The sequence below is a fragment of the Helianthus annuus genome, chromosome 4 (genome assembly GCF_002127325.2).
Source record: "Helianthus annuus cultivar XRQ/B chromosome 4, HanXRQr2.0-SUNRISE, whole genome shotgun sequence".
Taxonomy (NCBI): Eukaryota; Viridiplantae; Streptophyta; class Magnoliopsida; order Asterales; family Asteraceae; genus Helianthus; species Helianthus annuus.
This window is the reverse complement of record NC_035436.2, coordinates 206,589,722-206,614,466: the sequence shown is the minus strand read 5'-3', so window position 1 is coordinate 206,614,466 and position 24,745 is coordinate 206,589,722. Positions and strand designations below refer to the sequence as shown.

Genomic DNA, 24,745 nt, shown 5'->3' with positions numbered 1-24,745 from the left:
TATTTGTTGTAAAAATATATTGTGTTTATGTCATTCAGTTGGGTTATTGTTGGGCTTTTATTAAGCCTTGGCTTATTGGACTTATGTTTAGTCTGTTCGTTATTGGGCTTATTGTATGTGTGAGCCTGTTTATTGTTACAGAAAATATCTAAGGGCTTGGATGTAAATTGGAGGGCTGTTCGTGTACGTTGCTGATACTTTTGGACTTATGTGAAAGATTGAAGTATAAATACTTCTCCTCTCTCTTCAATCATTCAGTTGCGTAGTTTTTGTACTTTGTCTTCATTGTATCCTCCGATTAGGGTTTCTGTTGTATCCTTTGAAGATTGTGATAATCTCTCAACTGTATCTGAGAGATTTATCTTGTTCTGTTGATGATCATCTGTGGATGATCATCATTGTATGTTTTGTATTTTGTATTCTGTACTTTGATCTTACTATTGTAAGATCTGATCTTACTGTTGTAAGATCTTTGGGTATTTTGGGGGGCAAAACGTTTTGGGTTGGTTTAATAAGATTTTGTCACCTGTTTTGTCGCTATTTCTGTTGTTTGTTTGAGATTGTGTTAAATCCATATATTTCTACATGGTATCAGAGCTAAAAGGCTCTTGATACGTTCTTATTTCCGCTGTGGTGATCTGATTTTTGTTGTTGTTTGTGTAGGTCTGCTTCTAGTTGCAGATCTGGTCTTGTTGTGTTAGATCTTCTGGATCTTGGGAGATTTGTTGATACTCAAACCCTAGCTAGGGTTTCTTATATCTTCTTGAAGAACTGCGTTGGTCTCTAAACCCTCGAAGGTTTAGGGCAAACTAACCAGTTGATTGGTTCTTGATATTGTTTAGAAACTTCAGATCTGGTTAGATCTGGTGTTTCTGGATAGCTTGCACCCACTGTGAGATCCTTCTATCCCTCCTCTTTATTTTTCTGTTGTTGGTTGATCTAGTTGAAGTCGGGGTAGTGAGGACCGGCACTTGATTGTTCTTGATTGTTGTTTCTGTTTTTGTCTTGGTTGGTTAGTGTTGGCTCCTGTATTAAGACCTGTCCAGGCACTATAAGTGACGAACCTGGAATCTGGACACTGATACAGCTTCGCCTTAGGGTTTGTTGTGTTTCTTTCTTGTTGTGTGTATATTTGTTGTCTGTGTTCATTTGTTTTGGTTGTTCATCATGACTGGTAAAGATGATAATGATGGGTCTTCTCAGACCTTGATTAGTAAATTGGACATAGGAGATCCGTTGTTTTTGCATCCTAGTGATTCTAGTTCTCTAACTATAGTTGGTATAAAACTAAAGGGGACTGAAAATTATAGGGTGTGGTCTAGTGCTATGAAATTGGCTCTTGAAGCCAAGAATAAATATGGATTTATAGATGGTAAATGTAAAAAGAATACTGATGATGAAGTACTAAGTTGTCAGTGGGACAGGTGTAACTCAGTTGTTTTAAGTTGGTTGCTAAACTCTGTTTCTGAGGAGTTATACTTAGGGCAAGTATTTTCTAAGTTAGCCTCAGAAGTCTGGATTGATCTAAAAGAAACTTATGACAAGGTTGATGGCTCTATAGTTTATGATTTGTATAAAAAAATTAACTGTATAACTCAAAATGGCAGTTCAGTTTCTGAGTATTATCACAAACTAAACACCATGTGGAAACAGTTTGATGCTGTTGTTCAGCTGCCCACATGCTCTTGTCAAGCTGCAAAAGATTATAATGATTTTTCTATGTTAATAAAATTGATGCAGTTTCTTATGGGTTTAGATGATATCTATATCAACCTGTTAGAACAAACTTGTTGACTAGAGAGCCATTACCTTCTGTCAAAGTTGCTTTTTCTATTGTGTCTAGGGAAGAATCACATAGAAATTCAAGTTCAGGAACTAAAAGTCAAAATGTGTCATTTGTTGCTAAAGGAAATTCATCTTTTGATCAAAAGAAAAAAGAGTTTAGAGGTCCTAACCCTAATCTTAAATGTATACATTGTAATAAACTGGGTCATACTACTGATAGGTGTTTTGAATTGGTTGGATATCCTCCAGGTTTCAAAAAGAAACCTGGATTTCAGAGTGGAAAGAATGTTTCAAATAATAGATCAAATGCTTCATCTGTATCTGTTCCTTCTGTATCTCCTTTTACCCCAGAACAGGTTGCAAAGCTTCTTAGTCTTGTTGGTGAAAAAACTAGTTATGATTCCCAGGGATCTAATATGGGAGGTGAGTCTAATAATGTTGTCAGTGCTATGAGTAAATTTGTTTGTTGTTCTAGTCTGATCAATTTTGGGTTTGATTATAATTGGATCTGTGATTCTGGTGCTAATCAACATATGGTGAAAACTGATAAAGATATGTTTAATTGTGTTGATGTATCTGAGTATGATCTAACTGTTTCACATCCTAATGGAACTAAGGCTAAAGTGTCTAAAATTGGTAATATTAATCTTGCAAAAGGGGTTATACTGTATGATGTGTTTTATGTTCCTGATTATAGTGTTAATCTTCTGTCTGTACACAAACTGTCTAAGGATAGTAAAATTAATGTAGTTTTTAATGAATATTCTTGTTTACTTCAGGGTTCGAAATCAGGGAGAATCCTGGTGACTGGTAAACAGGATAATGGGCTGTATTTTGTGAATAAAAATGGTAATTCAGTGAATTTTTGTTTTAATAGCATGAATAATAGTAATCTTTGGCACAGCAGGTTAGGCCATCCTGCTGGTCAGGTCTTGTCAATCTTAAAAGATGAAATAGGTGTTGCTGATGTATTTAAACACTCTTGTGAAGTTTGTCATAGGGCAAAACAAACTAGGGTACCTTTTCCATTAAGTGAACACAAAACTAAAGATGTAGGTGATATTATTCATTTAGATGTCTGGGGTCCTTATAAGGTTACCAGCAAAGATGGTTTTAAATACTTCTTAACTGTTGTTGATGATTATTCTAGAGCAGTTTGGTGTTATTTGTTAAAAAATAAGATGGAAGTGTTTGAAAACATTGAAAGTTTTTATGAATTAGTATTAACACAATTTAAGAAGAAAATCAAAATTTTTAGAAGTGATAATGGTACTGAGTTTGTGAACAATAAAATGAATGTTTTTTGTAAAACAAAAGGAATTCTACATCAGACATCTTGTGCTTACACACCTCAACAGAATGGTGTGGCTGAAAGAAAGCATAGGCATCTTTTAAATTTGGCAAGATCCTTGTTATTTCAAAGTGGTGTTCCACTTAGTTTCTGGGCTGACTGTGTGTTAACTGCTGTTTATATCATTAACAGGTTACCCTCTTCTGTGCTTCTAGGAAAGAGTCCATATGAAATAATGTTTGGATTTAAACCCTCTTATGCTCATCTTAGAGTTTTTGGTTGTTTGTGCTTTAGCACTGTTTTGAATGACTTAGATAAATTTGCTTTTAATTCTGAAAAATGTGTCTTGATTGGTTATTCTAATGTAAAAAAAGGTTATAAACTTTGGAGTTTAGATAATAAAAGGGAGTTTTACTCAAGAGATGTAAAGTTTTATGAATCTGTTTTTCCTTACAAATCAAGTCAATTAACCAATCAAGATAAGAATATTTCAGAAAGTGTGAATCAATTAAATTTTTTTGACAGTGTTGAAGTTTCAACCATTAACTCTATAAGTCCCAATGATGAAGAGGGGAACAATGATTCTCATGAGGTTGCTGGTAGTGATCAGCAATCATTCCCCTCTACATCTGCCACTCCAACTGATGTTGAACAATCTAGTTCAACCAGTGGAGTTGAAAGTAGTAGTAGTAGTGAAGGATTTGATAGGGCTGAGAACACTGAAACCTCAAATGATGAGAACAACCTGTCTGAGGGAAATAGGTCTAATGTTAGAAGATCAAATAGAAACTCTATTTTACCAAAAAGGTTTGAAGATTTTGTTCTTAATAGTAAAACTAAATATAGTTTAGATAAAGTAGTAAGGTATTCCTGCTTGTCTGCTGAAAATTTGTGTTTTACTACTATGTTGAATAAAATATCTGAGCCAACTTGTTATGAGGAAGCAGCTAAAGATCCCAGGTGGGTTGAGGCAATGAACAAAGAGATGGAAGCTTTGTTCAGAAATAACACCTGGACTCTAGCTGATCTTCCTCAAAACAGGAAGGCTATAGGATGTAAGTGGGTTTATAGAGTTAAGTATAAGTCTAATGGGGAAGTTGAAAGGTTTAAAGCCAGGCTTGTTGCTAAAGGCTTTAATCAAAGAGAAGGTTTAGATTTTGGAGAAACCTTCTCACCTGTTGTTAAAATGGTGACTATTAGAACTGTTGTTGCATTAGCTGTTCATTATAAGTGGCCTTTGTATCAGTTAGATGTGGACAATGCTTTTTTGCATGGGTCCATTACTGAGGATGTTTATATGAAATTGCCACAAGGGTTTTACTCTAAAAATGAAACCAAGGTGTGTAAACTGGTTAAGTCTTTGTATGGCCTTAAACAGGCACCTAGGAAATGGAATGAAAGATTGACAGATGTGTTATTAAAATCTGGATTTATTCAAAGCAAGTGTGATCATTCTTTGTTTATTTTGAATAAAAAGGATGTTACTGTTTTCTTACTTGTATATGTTGATGATGTGGTGTTAACTGGTAATTCTGTTGTTGAGATTGAACATATTAAAAAGATTTTAAATGACACTTTTAAAATCAAAGATCTAGGTAATTTAAAGTACTTTCTGGGGATTGAAGTGTTATATAATAATGATGAAGTCTTGTTTAGTCAAAGGAAATATTGTTTAGAGCTTTTAAGTGAATTTGGTTACTTGGGATGTAAACCTGTAAGTACTCCTATTGAACAAAGTTATTTGGTTACTTCTAAAGTTGATAAAAATCAAAAGTTGCTTAGTAATGTCACTGGTTTTCAAAAACTAATAGGTAAACTAATATATCTGTCTTTAACAAGACCTGATATTAGTTATACTGTTCAGTTTTTAAGTCAGTTTATGCATTCTCCTAAAGAAGTTCATTTGTCTTTGGCATTAAGGTTATTAAGATATTTAAAACTAAGTCCTGGTAAAGGAATTAGTTTTAAAAAAACTGATAAGTTGAATTTGTTTGGATATGCTGACTCTGACTGGGCTAAATGTTTGAATACCAGGAAGTCAGTTACTGGTTATTGTGTGTTTTTAGGAACAAATCTTGTTTCTTGGAAAAGCAAGAAACAAAATGTTGTTTCTAGATCAACTGCTGAAGCTGAGTATAGAGCTATGTGCTCTATTACTTGTGAACTTATGTGGATAAGGAATTTGTTGTCTGAATTGGGTGTTAATTGCTCTTTACCTATGCCTCTTTTTTGTGATAGTCAAGCTGCTCTATCTATAGCAGCTAATCCTGTATTCCATGAACGAACTAAGCACTTTGAGCTTGATTTACATTTCTTAAGAGAAAAAGTTGCTGATGGTGTTATAAAAACTGAAAAAGTTGACTCTGAAAGTCAGCTTGCTGATGTATTTACAAAAGGTCTTAGTGTTATTCAACATGAGACTGCTTGTAAAAAGTTGGGTATGATTGATTTGTTTCACCCAATTGAATGAAGGGGGGATGTAAAAATATATTGTGTTTATGTCATTCAGTTGGGTTATTGTTGGGCTTTTATTAAGCCTTGGCTTATTGGACTTATGTTTAGTCTGTTCGTTATTGGGCTTATTGTATGTGTGAGCCTGTTTATTGTTACAGAAAATATCTAAGGGCTTGGATGTAAATTGGAGGGCTGTTCGTGTACGTTGCTGATACTTTTGGACTTATGTGAAAGATTGAAGTATAAATACTTCTCCTCTCTCTTCAATCATTCAGTTGCGTAGTTTTTGTACTTTGTCTTCATTGTATCCTCCGATTAGGGTTTCTGTTGTATCCTTTGAAGATTGTGATAATCTCTCAACTGTATCTGAGAGATTTATCTTGTTCTGTTGATGATCATCTGTGGATGATCATCATTGTATGTTTTGTATTTTGTATTCTGTACTTTGATCTTACTATTGTAAGATCTGATCTTACTGTTGTAAGATCTTTGGGTATTTTGGGGGGCAAAACGTTTTGGGTTGGTTTAATAAGATTTTGTCACCTGTTTTGTCGCTATTTCTGTTGTTTGTTTGAGATTGTGTTAAATCCATATATTTCTACATTTGTGATGCACATATTACATGTTACACAAAAGCAAACCTTATTGAAACTTTATTGATTGAACAACTTTACTATTTATTTAGTTTTAAACTTACGTTCTCACCACCTTTTTAGTTGACTATTTTAGCATTTTCACGTAATGGTAAAATTGAAGTTAGCTGATAAGCTTTAGTGAAGACCAGCATTTGTCTATCAAAGAAGAATTTATTTCTTTAAGACTTGATTATTTTTGCATTGTTTGCTTGCGTGTTGGAATTGTGATCCAAATCGGACATGTTTGGGTTATTTGAGATTGTTTTGTCCCGATGTATGTCGTGACACATTAAACGCACACTTGGTTATGGCATTACGATCGTCACATCCCTACGTATGTGCCTTGACGGATGTGTAACAACAAACCAAATCAAATTGGAAAACATGTATTTACACTCAAAACCTCAAGAATTTTGATGACCCCGACTCCACATCAAACAAAAAAAAAACTGATGACTCAACCCGGTAGAAAATATCACTAGATAAACATACAAAGAGTGAAAAACTATACCCCCATATGATTAAAAATTTAGGTCCATCAAGTGTGCAAGTATAATAAATTAGGAGTGAATTTTAAATATTGTCCTTTATCTTTATACCTATTTTCAGGTGCTGTCCTTTATGTTTAAAATTGATGAGTTTTGTCATTTATGTTTTCATATCATACACGTTTTGTCCTTTAGGCCTTTCCCAGTTAGTTTTTTCAATTAAATTTAGTCATGTGCTTTGTACATGAGGGCATTTTTGTCAATTCAAAGATTGCAGAAGCTTTGAGCTGTAAATCATCCGTTGAACTTACCTTTGAATTGACAAAAATGTTGCACATGACCAAATTTAACTGAAAAAATTAACTGGGTTAGGCCTAAAGGATAAAATGTGTATGATATGAAAACATAAAGGACAAAACTCGTCAATTTTGAACATAAAGGACAACGCCTGAAAATGGGTATAAAGACAAAGGACAAAACTCGATCATCTAAACATGTAAAACGGGGGGGGGGGGGGGGGGGGGGGGGAGGGAGGGAGGGAGGGAGGCGGCCCCTTAAGCAAAAATCTCATTCGCCTCCTTCAAAGTTTAGTTAAGCCCCCCAACTAGCCCCAGAAAAAAAAATCATGGGCCGCCACTAATCCATACTATCATTGGGTGGATATCCTCCATGTCGAGTGAGGATTGACATGCTTAATGATGAGGAAGTGTACGACTCTTTATACAAGTGTGTGTACGAAGTTTAAATTAAGTATGAAAGTCACAAATGTAAGCTCGTCTCTAAACCAAGGAGGGGTGTCAATTGTATCCATTGTATCTGGTTGATAGGTTGCGAGTTGATTTGTTGAACTGTTCAACCTGAACATGAACCATAATTTTACCCGTGTAAAAACCTCAACTCTAAGTTGTACACACTTAAATCATGCAACCCAAATACAGTTTGATTAACTCGATCATCTAAACATGTAAAACGGGTTGACAGGTAATAAACAAAGTTGTAAATGTGCTAATCATATTGGTGGGTTGTAAAAAATGGGTTAAATGGGTAAGCAGGTCGACTTTAAAAATGACTCATTTAATTAAACAGCTCAACCTGAACACGATCTGTTTATTAAGCAAATAGATATGACAACCAAAAACCACTAGGGGTCCGATAACCGATATGTAAAGCCGTAAAGGTGACAAAATACTTGTTCTTCTAAAAGCTACCATGTTCAATATTTGAGTGCTTTTTGTTTACATACATCTGTTTACATATAGCAAAAGTAACCAAATAATTTCAACTGCAAACAACTCACTCTATTTACAATGCTCTTTCTGAACAAAATATTTTATCTTTAAAAGCATTCGCGTACCTATAATCATTTTAGCGATAAAGAACAAACAAATTTTGATAACGCGCTCGAGAACTAATTCACCGAAGGCGCTTTACTTCCAGCTTCCTCACCCGCACGAAACGTAGCCATATCTCTCTGCGGGCGAGGTTCCTGCAAGATGTAAACGATACTATTTAAGATTTATGCTTACATATTATAATCGTGTACATATTGCCTTCTGTTTTTCATGCCTAAATATTTATGAAAAAAACGAGATCAGCCCAACCCAACCCGACCCGACCCAATCCGACCCGTGACACCTTTTACAAAAAATGATCCTTTTAGACATTTACCCGACCCGACCTGCCCATTTTGTCCTATGGATCATATCTGCTTATTTATGAACAGATAACTTACTGTGCGGAAAGGGAAATCATCTGCCTCGAGCATGTGTACGATTTGGCCCATTTTTGGGCGTTTATTTGCATCCATGTCTATACACCGAAGGCACACTAGCAATACACGCTTCAAAGCTCTAGAAGGTGGTGGCACTTGAATCTTCGGGTCTAGCAACTCTTCGCCGCGACGACTTGCCACCATTCCTTTAAACCAGTCAACCAAATTCATCTAAAATAAATCAAATACAAGAGGATTGATTATAAAACATGTGATAATTTTGGCCCGTTTACCTATGAAGTGTGATAACTTTGACCCGTTTACCAGTGATAAATTTGACCCGTTTACCTATGAAGGGGTCAAATATTTTTTTTCAGCTATATGGGTCAGCAGTTCAAATACAAGAGGATTGATTATAAAACTTGTGATAATTTTGGCATGTTTACCTATGAAGGGTGATAACTTTGACCCGTTTACCAGTGATAAATTTGACCCGTTTACCTATGAAGGGGTCAAACATTTTTTTTCAGCTATATGGGTCAGCAGTTCAAACCCACCATGACCCAGCCCATTTCAACACCTACTAAAAATGACCCTTTTCAACCATAACCAGTTTGACCCGTACCCGACCCGCACATCTTGACACGTATACTTCAATCTTATACTTATAGTACCTCTCCCGGTTCTCGGGAATAATCAACTGGGCTTCTTCCGGTTACTATTTCCATGAGTAAAACTCCAAAACTGTAGACATCACTACACTCATTTAGCATCCCTGTGCTTGCATAGTCGGGTGACACGTATCTGGAAATCAATCACATATATGTTATTGCAGGATGGAAGATTTAAAAAAGGAAAAATTACAAGTTTTGTCCTTTATCTTTATACCACTTTCCAGGCGGTGTCCTTTTTAACGAATGTTGACAGGCGGTGTCCTTTACTAGGTATTTTGTTGCAAGTTTAGTCCTTTACACCCAACCCAGTTAAAAAACCCTGTTAATTGTTGACAGGCGGTGTCCTTTACTAGGTATTTTGTTGCAAGTTTAGTCCTTTACCTAGGTATTTTGTTGCAAGTTTAGTCCTTTACACCCAACAATTAACAGGGTTTTTTAACTGGGTTGGGTGTAAAGGACTAAACTTGCAACAAAATACCTAGTAAAGGACACCGCCTGTCAACGTTCGTTAAAAAGGACACCGCCTGAAAAGTGGTATAAAGATAAAGGACAAAACTTGTAATTTTTCCTTTAAAAAAAATTAAGGCCTTTTTTTGCATAAAATACCAATGTACACCTTTGCCCGGTTTTCGTGGTACTTTCTTTTGTACAATTGAGTCATTAATAACTTTTTGTCCCACTTAGGTCATTATAGGGTATTTTAAGGATGACCCCATCCACATAATGACCCAAAAGGTATGCATAACCATTTTTAAGTCAAGAAATGCGAGAACCGCATAAACACTTATATATATTGCTTTAATTGTGATACATAAGACGGTTATGTAAATCTCCCATTATATCTGGTTAGCACTACGTACAAATGATTACTCCGTTATTGCAGTTCTCAATTAAATACCTTGGTATTTAATACAATAAAATTCTTTAATAACAAGATTAGTGAAATAACTAACCCGAATGTGCCCATTACGCGTGTGGTGACATGGCTTTTTTCAGGTCCTAATAACTTAGCAAGTCCAAAATCAGATACTTTTGCGTTCCATTTTCTATCTAGGAGAATATTGCTTGATTTAACATCGCGGTGGATAACTTTTGGTTCCAATCCTTCATGTAAATATGCCAAGCTAATGCAATTAAACCGTGTTAGGATCGCAAATGATACACTTTCATATTATATAATAATGAGTAATTATAGAATAATTCTTCATAGGGCAATTGTCGATGATCCTATGCACTTTTTTTTTTAATTTTCAAATAAATTAAGTCCCTAAACTTTATAGAATGGACTAGTCATTCAAAAGTCCAGGGATATAATCATTCAAAAATATAGTCAACCATGGGCGGACCTAGCCTTTGGCCAGAGTGAGCGGCACCCCTTGAAAAAATAATTTAGTGTATATTTTTAGCAAAAAACCCGACCGCACCCCTTGAAGTTATGGTTGAACACTTCATCCGCACCCCCAAAAAAAATTTCTAGGTCCGCCACTGTAGTCAACAGGGTTCAACAACTGCAACAACTGCCCGTTTTGAAATGAAAAAAAAATAAAAAAATAAACGAGAGTATACCCTTTTGCGGTCCCGATTGCAATCCTCATTCGGATTTCCCATGTTAAAGGGCTGATAGGTCCAACATCGCCATGCAACCATTGTTCCAGATTTCCATTGTCAACATACTCATACACAAGCAATCTGAATGACGACGGATGCATGCACACTATATTAGTACCTAATATTCGTTTACTTGGTGTTGCGTAAATGGAAAGGGTAACGATCTGAAAGGTAAGCTTTAACTAACATAGATTGATATATAATTAATTCTAATCATCAGGGCAAATTACATAAGGATAGCAGGTAGACGAGCAACAAACTGTGCCGCTATCCCTTTCTGAATAGAAAACCCTAATCTAATAAAAACAAAGCCTCGCCCCTGAGGGGTCGAAAAGTTGAAGAGTAGATTACATATATTTTGATATTAACCAAAACGGGTCGAGTGTGGTTATAATTTATCTTTAACAAAGGTTAGCCTAAAAGATTTAACTATAATATGATTATTAACATGTTAAACGTGTCCAAACTCATCCAATATGTATTGAAATGCATAAAACCTCCAAAATTGATTTATTACATAAAGTAGGATTATTACTTTAACACTACACTTTTTGTAATCGCAATTATTACGTTAATTAGTTTAAATCCAAATAAATTGTTTCGTATCAACCATGGGCGTAGGATAGTAGGGGCGGGAGGGGGCGGCCAACCCCCCGAACTTTTCGCTCAGTAGTGGAGAGTATGTAGTTTTCGTATAGAAATTTTTGGGTATATACGTTTTTGACTCCCTGGTTTTATAGAAATATTTTGGTATATACGTTTTCGACCCTTGGTTGGAAATCTCAAGCTTCGCCACTGGTATCAACCTGACCCATTTAACATGTGCGTAGAAACTTGCTTGTTTTGACTTATTACCCAACCCATCCGACCGGTCCATTTTGCCACCCTATAAACCAAAATAAACTGAAGATGCAAAGCGATAACTACCTTTTAGCACCATCTACACAAAATCCAATTAGACCCACAAGGTTTTTATGCCTTACTTTTCCAATTGCTTCAACCTCTACTTTAAATTCCTTCTCTGCCTGGCCCCTACAAAATATGAGATAATTAAAGTTAAGTGATGCAATATTTTGGTCAAAAAAGCTTCAAGTATGCCTTAATTGGTATACATTACTTTAGAGAAAAAAAAAAAGTAACTAAATAATAAAAGATTAATAGAAGAAAATGGTTAGCATCAAGAGTAATGGGTCATCTACATTTAAAGCCACCATATGAGCCCCATAATAAGTAAATTATGGGGTAAATTACTTTTTGAGTCTCTGTGTTTTAGTGGTTTTAACCATTTGAGTCCAAAATCAAAAAGTTTAACGCCCTGAGTCCCTAGTCATTTATTTTATAACGTTTTGAGTCCAATTTTGTTCATTTTATAACGACTTGAGTCCAAAAAATTGGACAAGTTAAAATTTGGACTCAAAATGACTCAAATGGTTAATGAAAATGCTTATAGGGACTCAGGTCGTTAAATTTTTTGCTTTTGGACTCAACTAGTTAAAACACTAAAACACAGAGACTCAAAAAGAAATTTACCCTAAATGATGTATTGTGGGTCTTTGCTGCAGATCCAAGGTAGAAATTATAAAAAAATTAAAAAATCTCTATACCTAATAAAAGAACAAGGTTCTGCCACTTGGCACCCCCACATTCAACCAATACACATGTCAAAATTCTAGCCAGTCCACATCATCCTATCCTAGGTGTAATTTTGTGAGATTTTTCAATTTTTGTGTATTATTAATTCTTTCAAATATGCTGAAATTTGGGCGGCCAGATTATGTGGATTCAATTTTTGAATTTGAATTCCATTTACTCATCCCAAGAAACTCATTACCCTGTCCTCTCACTATCAACTTTTGGATTCATTATTTCCCTGCACCTTATTTCCTTTTTCCTTTCAGCCAAGAAACCCTAAATTTGTTTTTATTCGTTTACATATTCAAGTTCAACAACGCATCACCATTCCATCTCTCCTTCTTTCCAGTATTCTCCTCTCATTTCCTTTCCGAGTCAAGGTACAACAACTCTAATCAATCAATCATCATCACAACATCAATTTCAATTTTATTATTTTCAGTCTCCAGATCTGCGTTTTTGCGCCTATTTGACGATTGTTTTGTTGATTCTACATTGCAGTTTGTTTTGTTTATCAGCGATGGTGTTTTATCGGAGCGTTTCGCTTCTTTCGAAGCTAAGAAATCGTGTTGTAAGTTGTTTTATAATTCGTTTATTGTTCTGTTCATTTGTATCTGTTATTGATTGATAGTTAATTTGTGTTATTTGACTGTAGTTTGTAACAAATGATAGTATTATTTTGATCAACGTGTTTTAATTGTTTACAAAGTAATTGTTATGATGCACAGTGTAGTTTTAATTTTTTAAACAATTTAGGATTTACTACAATTTGAATAGTTGAATGACCTAATCTGATTTTTTAAGTTAATCGATTGAAGTGAGTTACTTTCGGAAAGCCGATATGTCATAAGTTTTTTCTGTAAACAAAGAACTAAGAATTGATTATTTGTTAGATGTACAGTATTTATATAACAAAGAACATACGACTTTGACTTTGTAATCTCTTAGTGTTTTTCTGTTTATTTCTGTTTCGATTGATGGTGTTAGAGATGATGATATAGCGGAAGACGGTGGACCAGTGGGCTTCTTCAAGGTTAGTTCTATCAGTTTTTTTTTTTTTTTTTAATTTCAAGTGGTGGTGAAGCATAACAGAAGTAAAGAAATTGTTGGTGGGGAATAGAGTATGTTGATCAGTAAAATGGGGAACTAGGTACATAGTGAAATGATAATGGGGAACTAGGTACACAAATCAACTAAGAATCGAAGTCTTCTGTGATATTAGGTTAAAGAAAGAGTGATTTGTATTTTGATTAGTTGTTTTGATGGAAATTGTGAGGTAATTATAGTGGAATTTAATGACCATAATCATGATTTTAGAACTGTAATGCTGTTAAGATTTGTTAGTAGCATTCCCGATCCGAAACCCATATGGGCTGGTTCGTAAAACAACTGTCCGTTTTGACTTTCGACCCATAACTCAATGCTGCCTTGGCCTGGCAATTCTGACCCGTGCATCTAAAACTGGGCGTATAAGGTTTTGGAGCTTCTTTGTTTGAATCAGATTGTATTTTGAATCTTAATTGGACATTACCAGTATACTTCCCTTAGTGAAATTAAAACCATATTCTTTAACTATTCAAGTATCATAGAAGGAATGTACTAAAGGCAAGTGATGCTATTTGATGGCTTCACTTCTGTTCAAGATAATTTAAGATATGAAATGGGACTTGGTGTTTTTTTATTTTTTGATTTTTTATATCTGTTTTTTTTTTTCAGATCGGCTCATACAATGGAGATAGTATGATTTTGGTCCTGGCACTGCTGGTACTGCTAATGTGTATTACAAGTTACAAACAAATCATGGCACTGTCAATGAAGGTGAGGCCCAAGTGATTACACTTCAGTTGTGGATTTATTCAACATATAATAAGTTTGAGAAGTGTATTGAACAAATACAATTTTAAGTTTATATTATTAATATTGAATTTATTTTCATTTAGTTTTCATTAAATCTGAACAAATTCAAAGTATTTTCATATGTTAAACCGCGTGTACACGCGGGCTATAACCTAGTATATATATATGACCACTACAAATTGACCATTTCTTTTAAATAAAATATTAATTAAACATATATGCAACACCCTGTCTGGAAGCACTCCTACATTTCTCACACAAGGCGCACATTCTATACACCAACATCCACGTGATCCAATTTTTTAAATTTATTCCGAAAAGGTGGATTGTGTTCAGCTCCATTTTCCAAAATGGTGAGCATTCATAGTAAGGCTTTCGCATTCTTTACACCAACATCCATGTGAGACACTTTTTTTTTTAACGTAAGAATCGCCGGGTACTCCGTATACGACACCCATTGGCCGAAAGGTAGCCCGCGGCAGCCCAACCTGCACGTACGGAGCCCCTAGCCCACCATGCCACCAGTTCCGGGAAAAAACCCGACCCTGCACCCGCCCGAGTGCACGACAATGCAAAGCCGGTAAAATCCGGGTGGATCAAGAATCGAACTCAAGACCATTCGGTCAGGAGTCTTTCCCTCATTTCCATAACCACTGAGCTATAAGCCCAGGGTTCCATGTGAGACACTAATACAACATGAAAATAGTCAGAATTTAGGTTTTGTTTTTAAACCCGTTTAATAAAAGGATGTGTTTAGATAGTCAGCCCAAAAAGGTTTTGTTTTTAAACCCGTTTAATTTAAGGGGGAGACTATTTGCACACTTGGTGTGTAGATAGTCAGCCCAAAAAGGGTTTTTTTGTTCTATATGCACACCCTGCAGTGTCGAACTATGGCCAAAGTGCGGCGTTTTGGTCCGGTCAACCAGACAAAGACTGACGGGTCTGTTGACCGGACCAAAACGTCGAGCTTTGGCCGCGTTTTTGTCCTGTCAACCAGACACCCTGTCAGTTTTTTGTCTGGTTGACAGGACCAAAACGCGGCCAAAGCTCGGCGTTTTGGTCCGGTTAAGAGACCCGTCAGTCTTTTGTCTGGTTGACCGGACCAAAACGCCGCGCTTTGGCCAAAGCTCGACACTGCAGGGTGTGCATATAGGACAAAAAAGCCTTTTTGATGTGCATATAGGCATTTGGGTGTGCCAATAGGTACACCCTAATTTAAACAGGTTAACCCGCTAACTCATTTAGCTTATTTTTACAACTCATCAACCCGATTAACACGTTTACAATTAGATTACTGGGTTAGGTCAACACGGATAAAAATATGGGTCATGATGTTTCAGTTGAACATATCAACAAGCAACCCGAAACCCGTGAGTCTAACATGATTGATTTATGATTTAGTAACTATGAGTTAAATTGATGCCCATGAAAAATGGGGTCCAAAAATATTAAATTCTCTATTTTATCCATTCTTAGTTTCTTACAGAAACATAAATTAAAATTTAAGGTTGAACAATAAATGCCTATTCTACAAGTTCAAATTTGAAGGGAAATTTTTACGATATTATAATATTTTATTTTAGAGTAAATTACGATTTTGACCCCTGTAGTTATATCACTTTTACCATTTTAGCCCAAAAAAAATATTTTAACATCTGAGGCCCCAACGTTTTTTTTTTCTAACCCTTTTGGCCCCTAACACTAACCTTATCCATTAAATGTTACATTAAATGTTAGGGGCCAAAAGGGTTAGAAAAAAAGACGTTAGGGGCCAAAATGGTTAGAAAAAAAGACGTTGGAGGCTCAGATGTTAAAAAAAAATCTTTTTTAGGCTAAAATGGTAAAAGTGATATAACCACGTGTGCCAAAATCGTAATTTACTCTTTATTTTATATTGCTAGCAGCCGAATATCAAGACAAATTGAGGATGTCTTCTCATGGAAGGACCAATATGCTTTCAACTTAAAAAGTTATTATGATCTAAAGATGGATCAGCTTCCAAATCCAAAAAGTAATAGTTGCTACATTTGTTTACTATTAATTAAAAAGATGTGCTTTTGATACAGCAGTGACACCCTAAAAATGTATTAGATCCTAAAAATGTATTAAAGGTGTAATTTTAGTTTATGATGTACTACTCTTATGTCATTCCCAAAACATAAATATTTTATTTTCCTTTTGTTCCTTAGTTTATTCTTTTAGTTTCATTTAAACAAAAATGTAATACCAAGTCGCCTGAAAGCGTAACCAAGACTTCCGGCAACCATCAATCTTCAATGTTTCGAAAACCAGATCAGACAGCTAGACTGACAACCGGGCATAGAAATGGTCCGGTTAACCCGTTGGTTACCAAATTGGGTGGTCGGACCGGATTTTCAGCTTTTTTTTCAATATATCTTCCATGTAAATCTCATTTTCTTATTAATTTACTCAAGACTCTATATTTTATTTATTTAAGTCTTCATGTATCAATAAATTTGCAAATATATAAAAATTAAAAGAAAACCAGATTTTTAGGTTGTAGCTAAACTCATCATGTTCATAAATTTTGTCCTACCAGTAAACCACTAAGACGTTCGGTTCATTGTCTGGCCCGATCCAGTTCTGAAAACATCTATCAATCTTAAATCTAACAAGATGAGATCAAACTGAAACATAAAACATAAATGGAAGAAAACTCACTTATTGTTTAGAAGATTCTTCACAGCCACCACAGTACCATCACGAACAACCCCTCTATACACAATTCCATACCCTCCTTCTCCGATCACATTCTCCGTCGCAAAATTACTCGTCGCAATCTCAAGCTCGTTCAAACCGTACCACTTCCCCCACCCTAAATTACTCAAATTCTCTGCCGATACCGACGACGCAGCACCGTCGCTACGGCTCGTCCCCGATTCGTTACTACCAGAATTAGTAAACCCTAATTTACTCTCAACAACTTTCACAATCGGTTTAATCTCATCCTTCTCATCATCATCATCCTTCTCAAACTCACTCAATTTAGATGTTTTCTCAGTCGATTCTTCGTTGATCGGTTCGGAAACCAACGGCAGCAGTCCTGAGCTGTGCTTCATGTGCATCCTACGACGTCGTTTAGCATTCGAATTTCGTCGGATACAGAACAGAATCAGTAAGAGCACCACCGTCACGATTATTACCGTGACGATGATGATGACGTAGAGCTTTTGCCCTAGTATAGATGTCTTCGAGGTGAGGCCAACACCGCCTCCGGTGGACGGTGTGTTACCGGAATCCGCCATTGTTTCCGACCAAATCCAATGTTAAAGTTGTCTAAGCAGACAACGTTGCTGACACGATCCACTGAGATTTAGCCTTTGGCTCGGATATATCAAAAAAAATCAGGTGCTAAAAACAGGACAACCGTGACAGAATTCAGTGATGTTGTGATGAGATTGATGTTAAATAGAACGCGTCTCAAAATGAGACTTTCATCACCTATCTATACTAGTTCATACTAGTTCTAGAGAATTCTTAACTAGAGAATTTCATTTAGTCTTGGCATAAAAAAAAAATTAGATGTCAGAACAATGATCACCGTGACGGAATTTAGTGATGTTGTGATGAATTTGTACTAGGTGAGAGAGTGCATTTTTTAAGAGAGAGAAAGAGAAAACAGGGGATTCAGATGGACAAAATAATGGCGGAGTGTGAGTGTAGTGGAGACAATGGGGTTAAATATGATTTCAGAAAGGGTGCTACTTTCTACACCCCCCTATTTACTTTTTTCACCCCCCTCCTCTCACATACTTACAGGTGGGGCCTGCGTGGGACCGACAGTTTTCCTCTCACAAAGGGGGTGTAATCAGGAAGGAGGGGGGGTGTGTATAGAATAGGCCTTTCAGAAAATGTATATTGGAGATTATTACCGTTGAGCCACTACTGGTGATGACTGGACTTTCTAATAGGAGAAAGAGAAAGATTGTACGTTGGTTACGTGAAATGACAGAAATGCCACCACCGTCGGTGTGTTAACGTTTTGTAAAGTCAAATGTTTATCCTTTTACTAGTTTGGTAAGGGTATCTTATTTTCTGAAATCTTTTTTATATCAATAAAATATTAAGAAAAATCAGACGTAATTTAAATTTTTTTATATATATTTGATTGCCTGTCGATTTTATTCATACTTGCCAAGTTATATCAAGATAGAAGGTAGACGGGCAACAAACTGCGTTATCATCCCTTTCTGAATTGCAAACCCAAATCTACCAAAGACAAAACCCCGTCCACCTGAGGCTAAGCAATTTTTGTGGACGACCCGTTGGACCCTGTTCAGGAATTGGATAAATTCTGACGCTAGGGAGTCAAATGTGTCAAAGGAAAAAAGGACAAAAACATGTTGGTTCTCTGCACAAGCTTTAGCGTGCTTATCAACTTTCTCGATTCTGCCTTTCTTGTTGCTTGTCCAGCTACAAACTCGTTTTCCCTTAAACCAACTAGAGGGGAAACCCCCGTGAGGTCCACACAAGCATGTTTCCCCTAGCCCAACCAAATACGAGCAGATCCGCTGGTCGTGGAGTAGATCCCCCTTCCATAGGGTCCGTAAGGAAATTCACAGAAGCCTCTTTCTTAGCCGAAATCTTAGCTCTTCTCAGGATGTCCTACAAAATATCTCGCACCCAGTCATGCCGATATTTGAACCCAGGGAGCTCTTTACAATGCACTACGTGCTCTACGTATTTATCCGGTATAAAATAAACGTATAGTGCAAGATATTGATAAACATAAAGGTATAAAATAAACAAAATATATGACTTTTGAATTACAGGATTTTGTTTTTTTATAAGTCCGGTCAAGCTATCAATCCGTTCACAATTCTACAAGTTGGCCTCATAAGTGACCAGTCGCCCCAAATATATATAGACCGTCTAAGGGGGCAGGGCACCCATGCGGGTACCCTCGTCTGACACTAGCAGCTTGAGGAAGTTCAAGGCACGGTCGTCTTCGCCTGGCACTAGCAGCTTCCCTACGTCACCGATTAAACTGGGTTAAGGAGGTTGGGCCTCATTTTCCTTCGTTGATTGAGCTCTTTCGGAAATCGGCCATTCCCTTCTTCACAGGCTCGGAACTTGTATTCTGAATCTTGAGCTTGGTCGTTGCGTTGGCCTTTGATGATTAGTAGTATTCAATCAGGTTCGAAAATGTGCCATAACATCAGCGCCACCTCTACCGGTATGGCTGGCTGGTTGGATTGGCCAGGAGAACAACTCGTGATACATTTGTTGTTTTGATGCTCTTGTTGAGCGTTGAACGGTCAATATAAGTTAGAAACGGTCAAATGGAACAAGAAAACCGGCGTAGAACTGGTTCGCCGGATTAGATCGACGGAAAATGCAAAGAAGGCGCGATGTCTGATTCTATTTTTTAAAACCAACTTTTAAGGCGCGATGTCAGAAATCTTGCAATATAAGTTAAAACTTAAGCTTTTAAGTTTCTAAAAGAGTTAAATGCCATTTTAGTCCCTGTGATATGGGCCATTTTGTCAGTTTAGTCCAAAGATTTCATTTTTCGCATGTGGGTCCAAAAAGGTTTCAATGTTGCCATTTTAGTTCACTGGGTTAACTTCATCCATTATTTCTATTAACGAGAAGGGCTGTTTGGTCATTTTATATGGCCGAATCGCCTTTTCTAGTTAACATAATTACATATAAAATGACCGAATTGTCCTTCCGGTTAACAGAAAAAATGGATGAAGCTAACCCAATGGACTAAAATAGCAATGTTGAAACCTTTTTGGACCCACATGAGAAAAATGAAAGTATTTGACTAAACTGACAAAATGACCCAAACCACAGGGCCTAAAATGGCATTTAACTCTTTCTAAAATTAGGGGTGCAAACAAGCCGAGCCGAGCCCAAGCTCGACCAGGCTCGAACTCGAGCTTGTTTAACATATGAAAGCTCGAGCTCGAGCTCGGCTCGATTCGAGCTTTATTTCTAAAGCTCGAGCTCGGCTCGAAGGTAATTTTTCAAGCTCGAGCTCGGCTCGGGCTTGACCCGTTTAGTATTTATTAATTAATTTATATTAATTATAATTATTATTATACATATAATTAAGTTATTTTTTTATATTTATATAAATGGTAATTATTATTATATAAATATATGTTTAATATATTAATAAAAAAATATATAAATAGAAAGCTCGTTTAGGCTCGCGAGCCGGCTCGAGCTCGATAAGCGAAGCTCGGGCTCGTTTACTAATCGAGCTTGTTTTTTAGCCTCGGGCTCGAGCTCGTTTAAGCTCGGCTCGTTTGAGCTTTTTTTTTCGAGCCGAGCTCGAATTGCTCGCGAGTAGCTCGACTCATTTGCACCCCTATCTAAAATGACCAAAATGGTCCTTGAAGTTAACTAGTTGATTTTTCGTCCGCGCGTTGCGGCGGGGATCTAATGTCTGGAAAACGTGTGTCGGCAACGGCAAGCAGATACCGAATATCAAAACATAAATAAAAATGACGTGGTAACGATAGTCACTCCGTCCTAAAAAAATGATTTTAAATAATCTAATATATAATAATAGGACCCACACGTCCTACACGTTGGAAATTCGGTTGTTTTCAGTTTAGTTATTACGGTGCTAACACGTTAAAATATGGATGAGTTCGGTACCGGTAACGGCACCGAAAGTACCGATCTGGAAAATCATTGAAATTAGGTACCGGCACCGAAAATGCTCGGTACGATACGGTATGTTATGGTATTTGAAGGTAAAAATCAGTAAATACATGTATGGTGCTAGACCGGTGTCGAACCAAAAGTAACGGTTCTGATGAAAACGCCAAAATGTGGGTACCAAATTGGTACCGAAAATGATTGGTATGGTAAATTTGGTACCGATACGATACCGGTTTGATTACAGGATTTTATACGATTTGCTCATCAATAATATAAATATCCAAGTTAATTTTACATGCTACAATTTATTCATTATAGACAAAGACAAAAAGAAAACAAAATAAGTTGTTGTGTATATAAAATCTCATTCAAACGAAATACAGTTTACTTACAGTGTGTATGAAAAGTAATCTAAACGATGCAATTACTTGCGTTGCTACGTCGCTACAGGATTTGATGAGCTCGGTATCAACCGGTACCGAAAGCAGCGTTACCGAAAATCCCCAAAAATGGGTACCGGTACCGAATATACCTGGTACAGTACGGTTCGGTATCGGTCGGTATTGGTACGGTGCCGGTATTTGAGGGTAAAAACCGGTGAATACCGGTGCCGAATCGATACCGAAAATGTTAAAAGTCGGTACCGATTCGGTACTGAAAATATACCCGGTTTGATAGATTTGATACCGGTACCGGTACCGGCACCCGATACCATTTGCTTATACCGTTGATGAGGGTAAAAACCGGTGAATACCGGTGCCGAACCGATACCGAAAATGTCAAAAGTCGGTAGTGGTTTTGTACCGAAAATATACCCGGTTTGATAAATTTGATACCAATACCCGATACTATTTCCTTATACCGTTGATGGTGTTACTATTCATTGTGTTTGAATTTTAATATATAGAGAATTCTTAAAAAAAAAAGACAATTAAAAACTAGATAATCTAAATTCTATTATTTATTTTATAAAACTTTTAATTCAGAATTTTTTTATAAACAACATCTAAGACTAAGTTTATATATATATATATATATATATATATATATATATATATATAATTTTAAATTAAAAAAAAAGTTTATGGTAAAGGTATAGTGTAACATCCTCCAAAAATGAATGCCCGAACCGACTCGTATTGTGAATCGGATCCTTTAAAAATGAAGAGTTAATTACACAAATGGGTCCTGTGGTTTATACCTAATTTCGCCTTTGGGTACTAACTTTTTATTTTAACAGATTTAGGTTCTATGGTTTCAATTTTGTAACACCTTTGGGTACTAACACCAAAATTAGTTAATTAATGACTAAAATACCCTTGCATTTTTTTAAGTTTATCAATGTAACACATTTGGGTACTAACACCTAATTTTATTTAAGTTTAAATTAATTTTACAAAATCTATTTATTTTTTTTATTTTCATCTTTTTATTATATCTCTTAATTAACATAAAGTCTATTTATATTTTTTATTTTCATATTTTTATTAAATTTCTTATTTAACATAAAATCTACTTGTTACACCAGTATTTTTTTCAAATAGATTTTTTAAATAAAATCTACTAGCTATATAGTTTTATGTAAATTAATTTTCTTACTAGTTTTAAATAATGTAAACCTTACTCGTTTTGAATTTTGGATATATATGATTGATAATAATAATAATAATAAATATCTTTCATGTAAAAAAAATTAAGCCATTTTTAACTCGTTTTTTGTTCATTTACATTTTACTATTTTAGAAAGATATTTAATTTAAATAAAATCTACTAGTTGCACCAGTAAAATCTACTAGCTATATAGTTTTATGTAAATTAAATATCTATTTTACAAAAAAAAAAAAAACGAGTTAAAAAAAAGCTTAAATTTTTTTAGTTTTATTTAAAATACCTAGCTATATAGTTTTATCTAAAATACCTAGCTATATAGTTTTATGTAAATTAAATACCTTTCTAAAATAGTAAAATGTAAATGAACAAAAAAATGAGTTAAAAAAGGCTTAAATTTCTTTTACATGAAAGATATTTATTATTATCAATCATTTCAATCCAAAATTGAAAACGAAAATTTAATTTACATAAAACTATATAGCTAGTAGATTTTATTTAAAAAAATCTATTTAAAAAAATACTGGTGTAACAAGTAGGTTATGTTAAATAAGAACTTTAATAAAAATATGAAAAATAAATAAATAAATAAATAAATAGAGTTTATGTTAATTAAGAGATATAATAAAATAATGAAAATAAAAAAATATATAGATTTTGTAAAATTGATTTAAACTTAAATAAAATTAGGTGTTAGTACTCAAATGTGTTACATTGATAAACTTAAAAAAATGCAAGGGTATTTTAGTCATTAATTAACTAATTTTGGTGTTAGTACCTAAAGGTGTTACAAAATTGAAACCATAGAACCTAAACCTGTTAAAAAAAGAAGTTAGTACCCAAAGGCGAAATTATGTATAAACTACAGGATCCATTTATGTAATTAACTCAAAAATGAATAAATATGAGATTTTTTGTTAATTTTAAGATTGTTACATTTCAGAGTAAAGTTCAATTTTTGTCCTTAGAGTTTACACTCAAGCAAATACAACCCTCTTTTTATTTTATTTATTGTTTAAGGGTAATCTAGTAATTTCGCATACACTTAACTAAGAAAATTAACATAGATTAGTCATAAGGACTACCCGAGTACAAAAAATTATAACCACTAAGACTAACTCTATAATCATTAAAGCATTAGGACCAACTCTACAGTATCTACGAACACAGGGACCAACCATCCATTTAACTCATGGAAAGTTCTTGGAAAAAAAATATAATTATTTTATCTCAAAAGCTAAAAGAATCCGGTTTGTCTCATTTCTCTTTTAGTTTCATATCTTTAGTTATCTGTAAAAACAAGTCAAATAAAATATTTCTAAAGAATAAAGGACACAGAAAATTGGTTATAGAAAGCTGAATGGACGGACCCAAGTACCAAATATCGCACATGATGATCGCCATTTCCTCCTTTGTAAGACAAGAAACACAACATTTCTCAACTGACGTCTTTTTTATTCTTTTTCATTTTACAATTTGCTTCAGAACAAATAAATTATAAAATTATATTTTTATGTAAATTACGGTTGTTTGTATAGTTATACATAACTGAGACCTTTTATATTATTTTGGGTTATGACTTATGAGTGGAAAATGTTTTCAGAATTGTGATCATACAAGTTAGACTCGATTTCGAGTTCACTACAAGCATGGGATATGCTTACCTAGTTTTTTTTTATTATTCATACATTTTTTTTCATGTATTTATTTATTTATTCATTTTATGTATTTATATTTCTATTTCATATATTTATATTTTCATTGCATGTATTTTTAAGCAAAAGTTTTAGCACAAGTTTGATTTTGGTTATTAACCGAACCCAACTGAAAACTGACAATTAAATCGAATAAACCGGACTGATTAACCGAAAATCGATTGTTTAATCAAATAAATTAAACCGATGACTTCGCTTTCTATTGAGGCTAATAATCGAACCGAACCAAACTACGTACACCCATGGCAATGTCTGTTCCCCGTCGCAGTGCGAGGACACCCTTCTAGTATAACAAATATATATGATTTAGTTATTTTATCATAACTTTATATATAACTATATTGTCATTATTATAGAAATAGGGTGAGAGTTGGGTACAAAGTCCATTTTTCCTAGAAAGTGTAAAAAGTCATAAAACAACACAATGTCAACTATAAAACACACTCAAAACCCACAAATAACAAAGTAAAGATTACTAAAACGCCATATTTGTGGGTTTTGTGTTGTGTTTTGTGTTTTGGATGATATGGCTTTGATTATCGAATGACTAACATTAATGTGTTTTATGTTGATTATCATGTTGTGTTTTACATTCGTAGTTCTATGATGGTGTGTTTGACGTTTTTATGGACTGTTAGGGTTTGGATA

At 34.9% G+C, this 24,745-nt stretch overlaps 2 protein-coding genes across 4 annotated transcripts; one reads left to right on the top strand and one right to left on the bottom strand.

The window, feature by feature from the left end:
* Positions 1–7,845: 7,845 nt before the first annotated feature.
* Positions 7,846–17,817, bottom strand: LOC110938224 (probable receptor-like serine/threonine-protein kinase At4g34500). Of its 2 annotated transcripts, XM_022180681.2 has the most exons (7): positions 16,818–17,815; positions 11,574–11,678; positions 10,605–10,727; positions 9,992–10,162; positions 9,039–9,168; positions 8,386–8,595; positions 7,846–8,139 (listed from the first exon to the last, which is right to left on the bottom strand). In XM_022180681.2, exons 1-7 carry the CDS (start codon positions 17,399–17,401, stop codon positions 8,062–8,064), a joined length of 1,401 nt encoding a protein of 466 aa, XP_022036373.1. In that variant the 5' UTR covers positions 17,402–17,815; the 3' UTR covers positions 7,846–8,061. The 2 variants fall into 2 exon arrangements, with proteins under 2 accessions (XP_022036373.1, XP_035844747.1); XM_035988854.1 differs by lacking the exon at positions 7,846–8,139 and having other exon boundaries at positions 8,397–8,570; positions 16,818–17,817.
* Positions 12,258–14,213, top strand: LOC110938225. 2 transcript variants are annotated; one of them, XM_035988855.1, is made up of 4 exons: positions 12,258–12,658; positions 12,780–12,849; positions 13,280–13,311; positions 13,995–14,213. In XM_035988855.1, exons 1-4 carry the CDS (start codon positions 12,396–12,398, stop codon positions 14,020–14,022), a joined length of 393 nt encoding a protein of 130 aa, XP_035844748.1. In that variant the 5' UTR covers positions 12,258–12,395; the 3' UTR covers positions 14,023–14,213. The 2 variants fall into 2 exon arrangements, 1 of the variants encoding a protein (XP_035844748.1); XR_002591292.1 differs by having other exon boundaries at positions 12,452–12,658; positions 13,266–13,311.
* Positions 17,818–24,745: the final 6,928 nt, after the last annotated feature.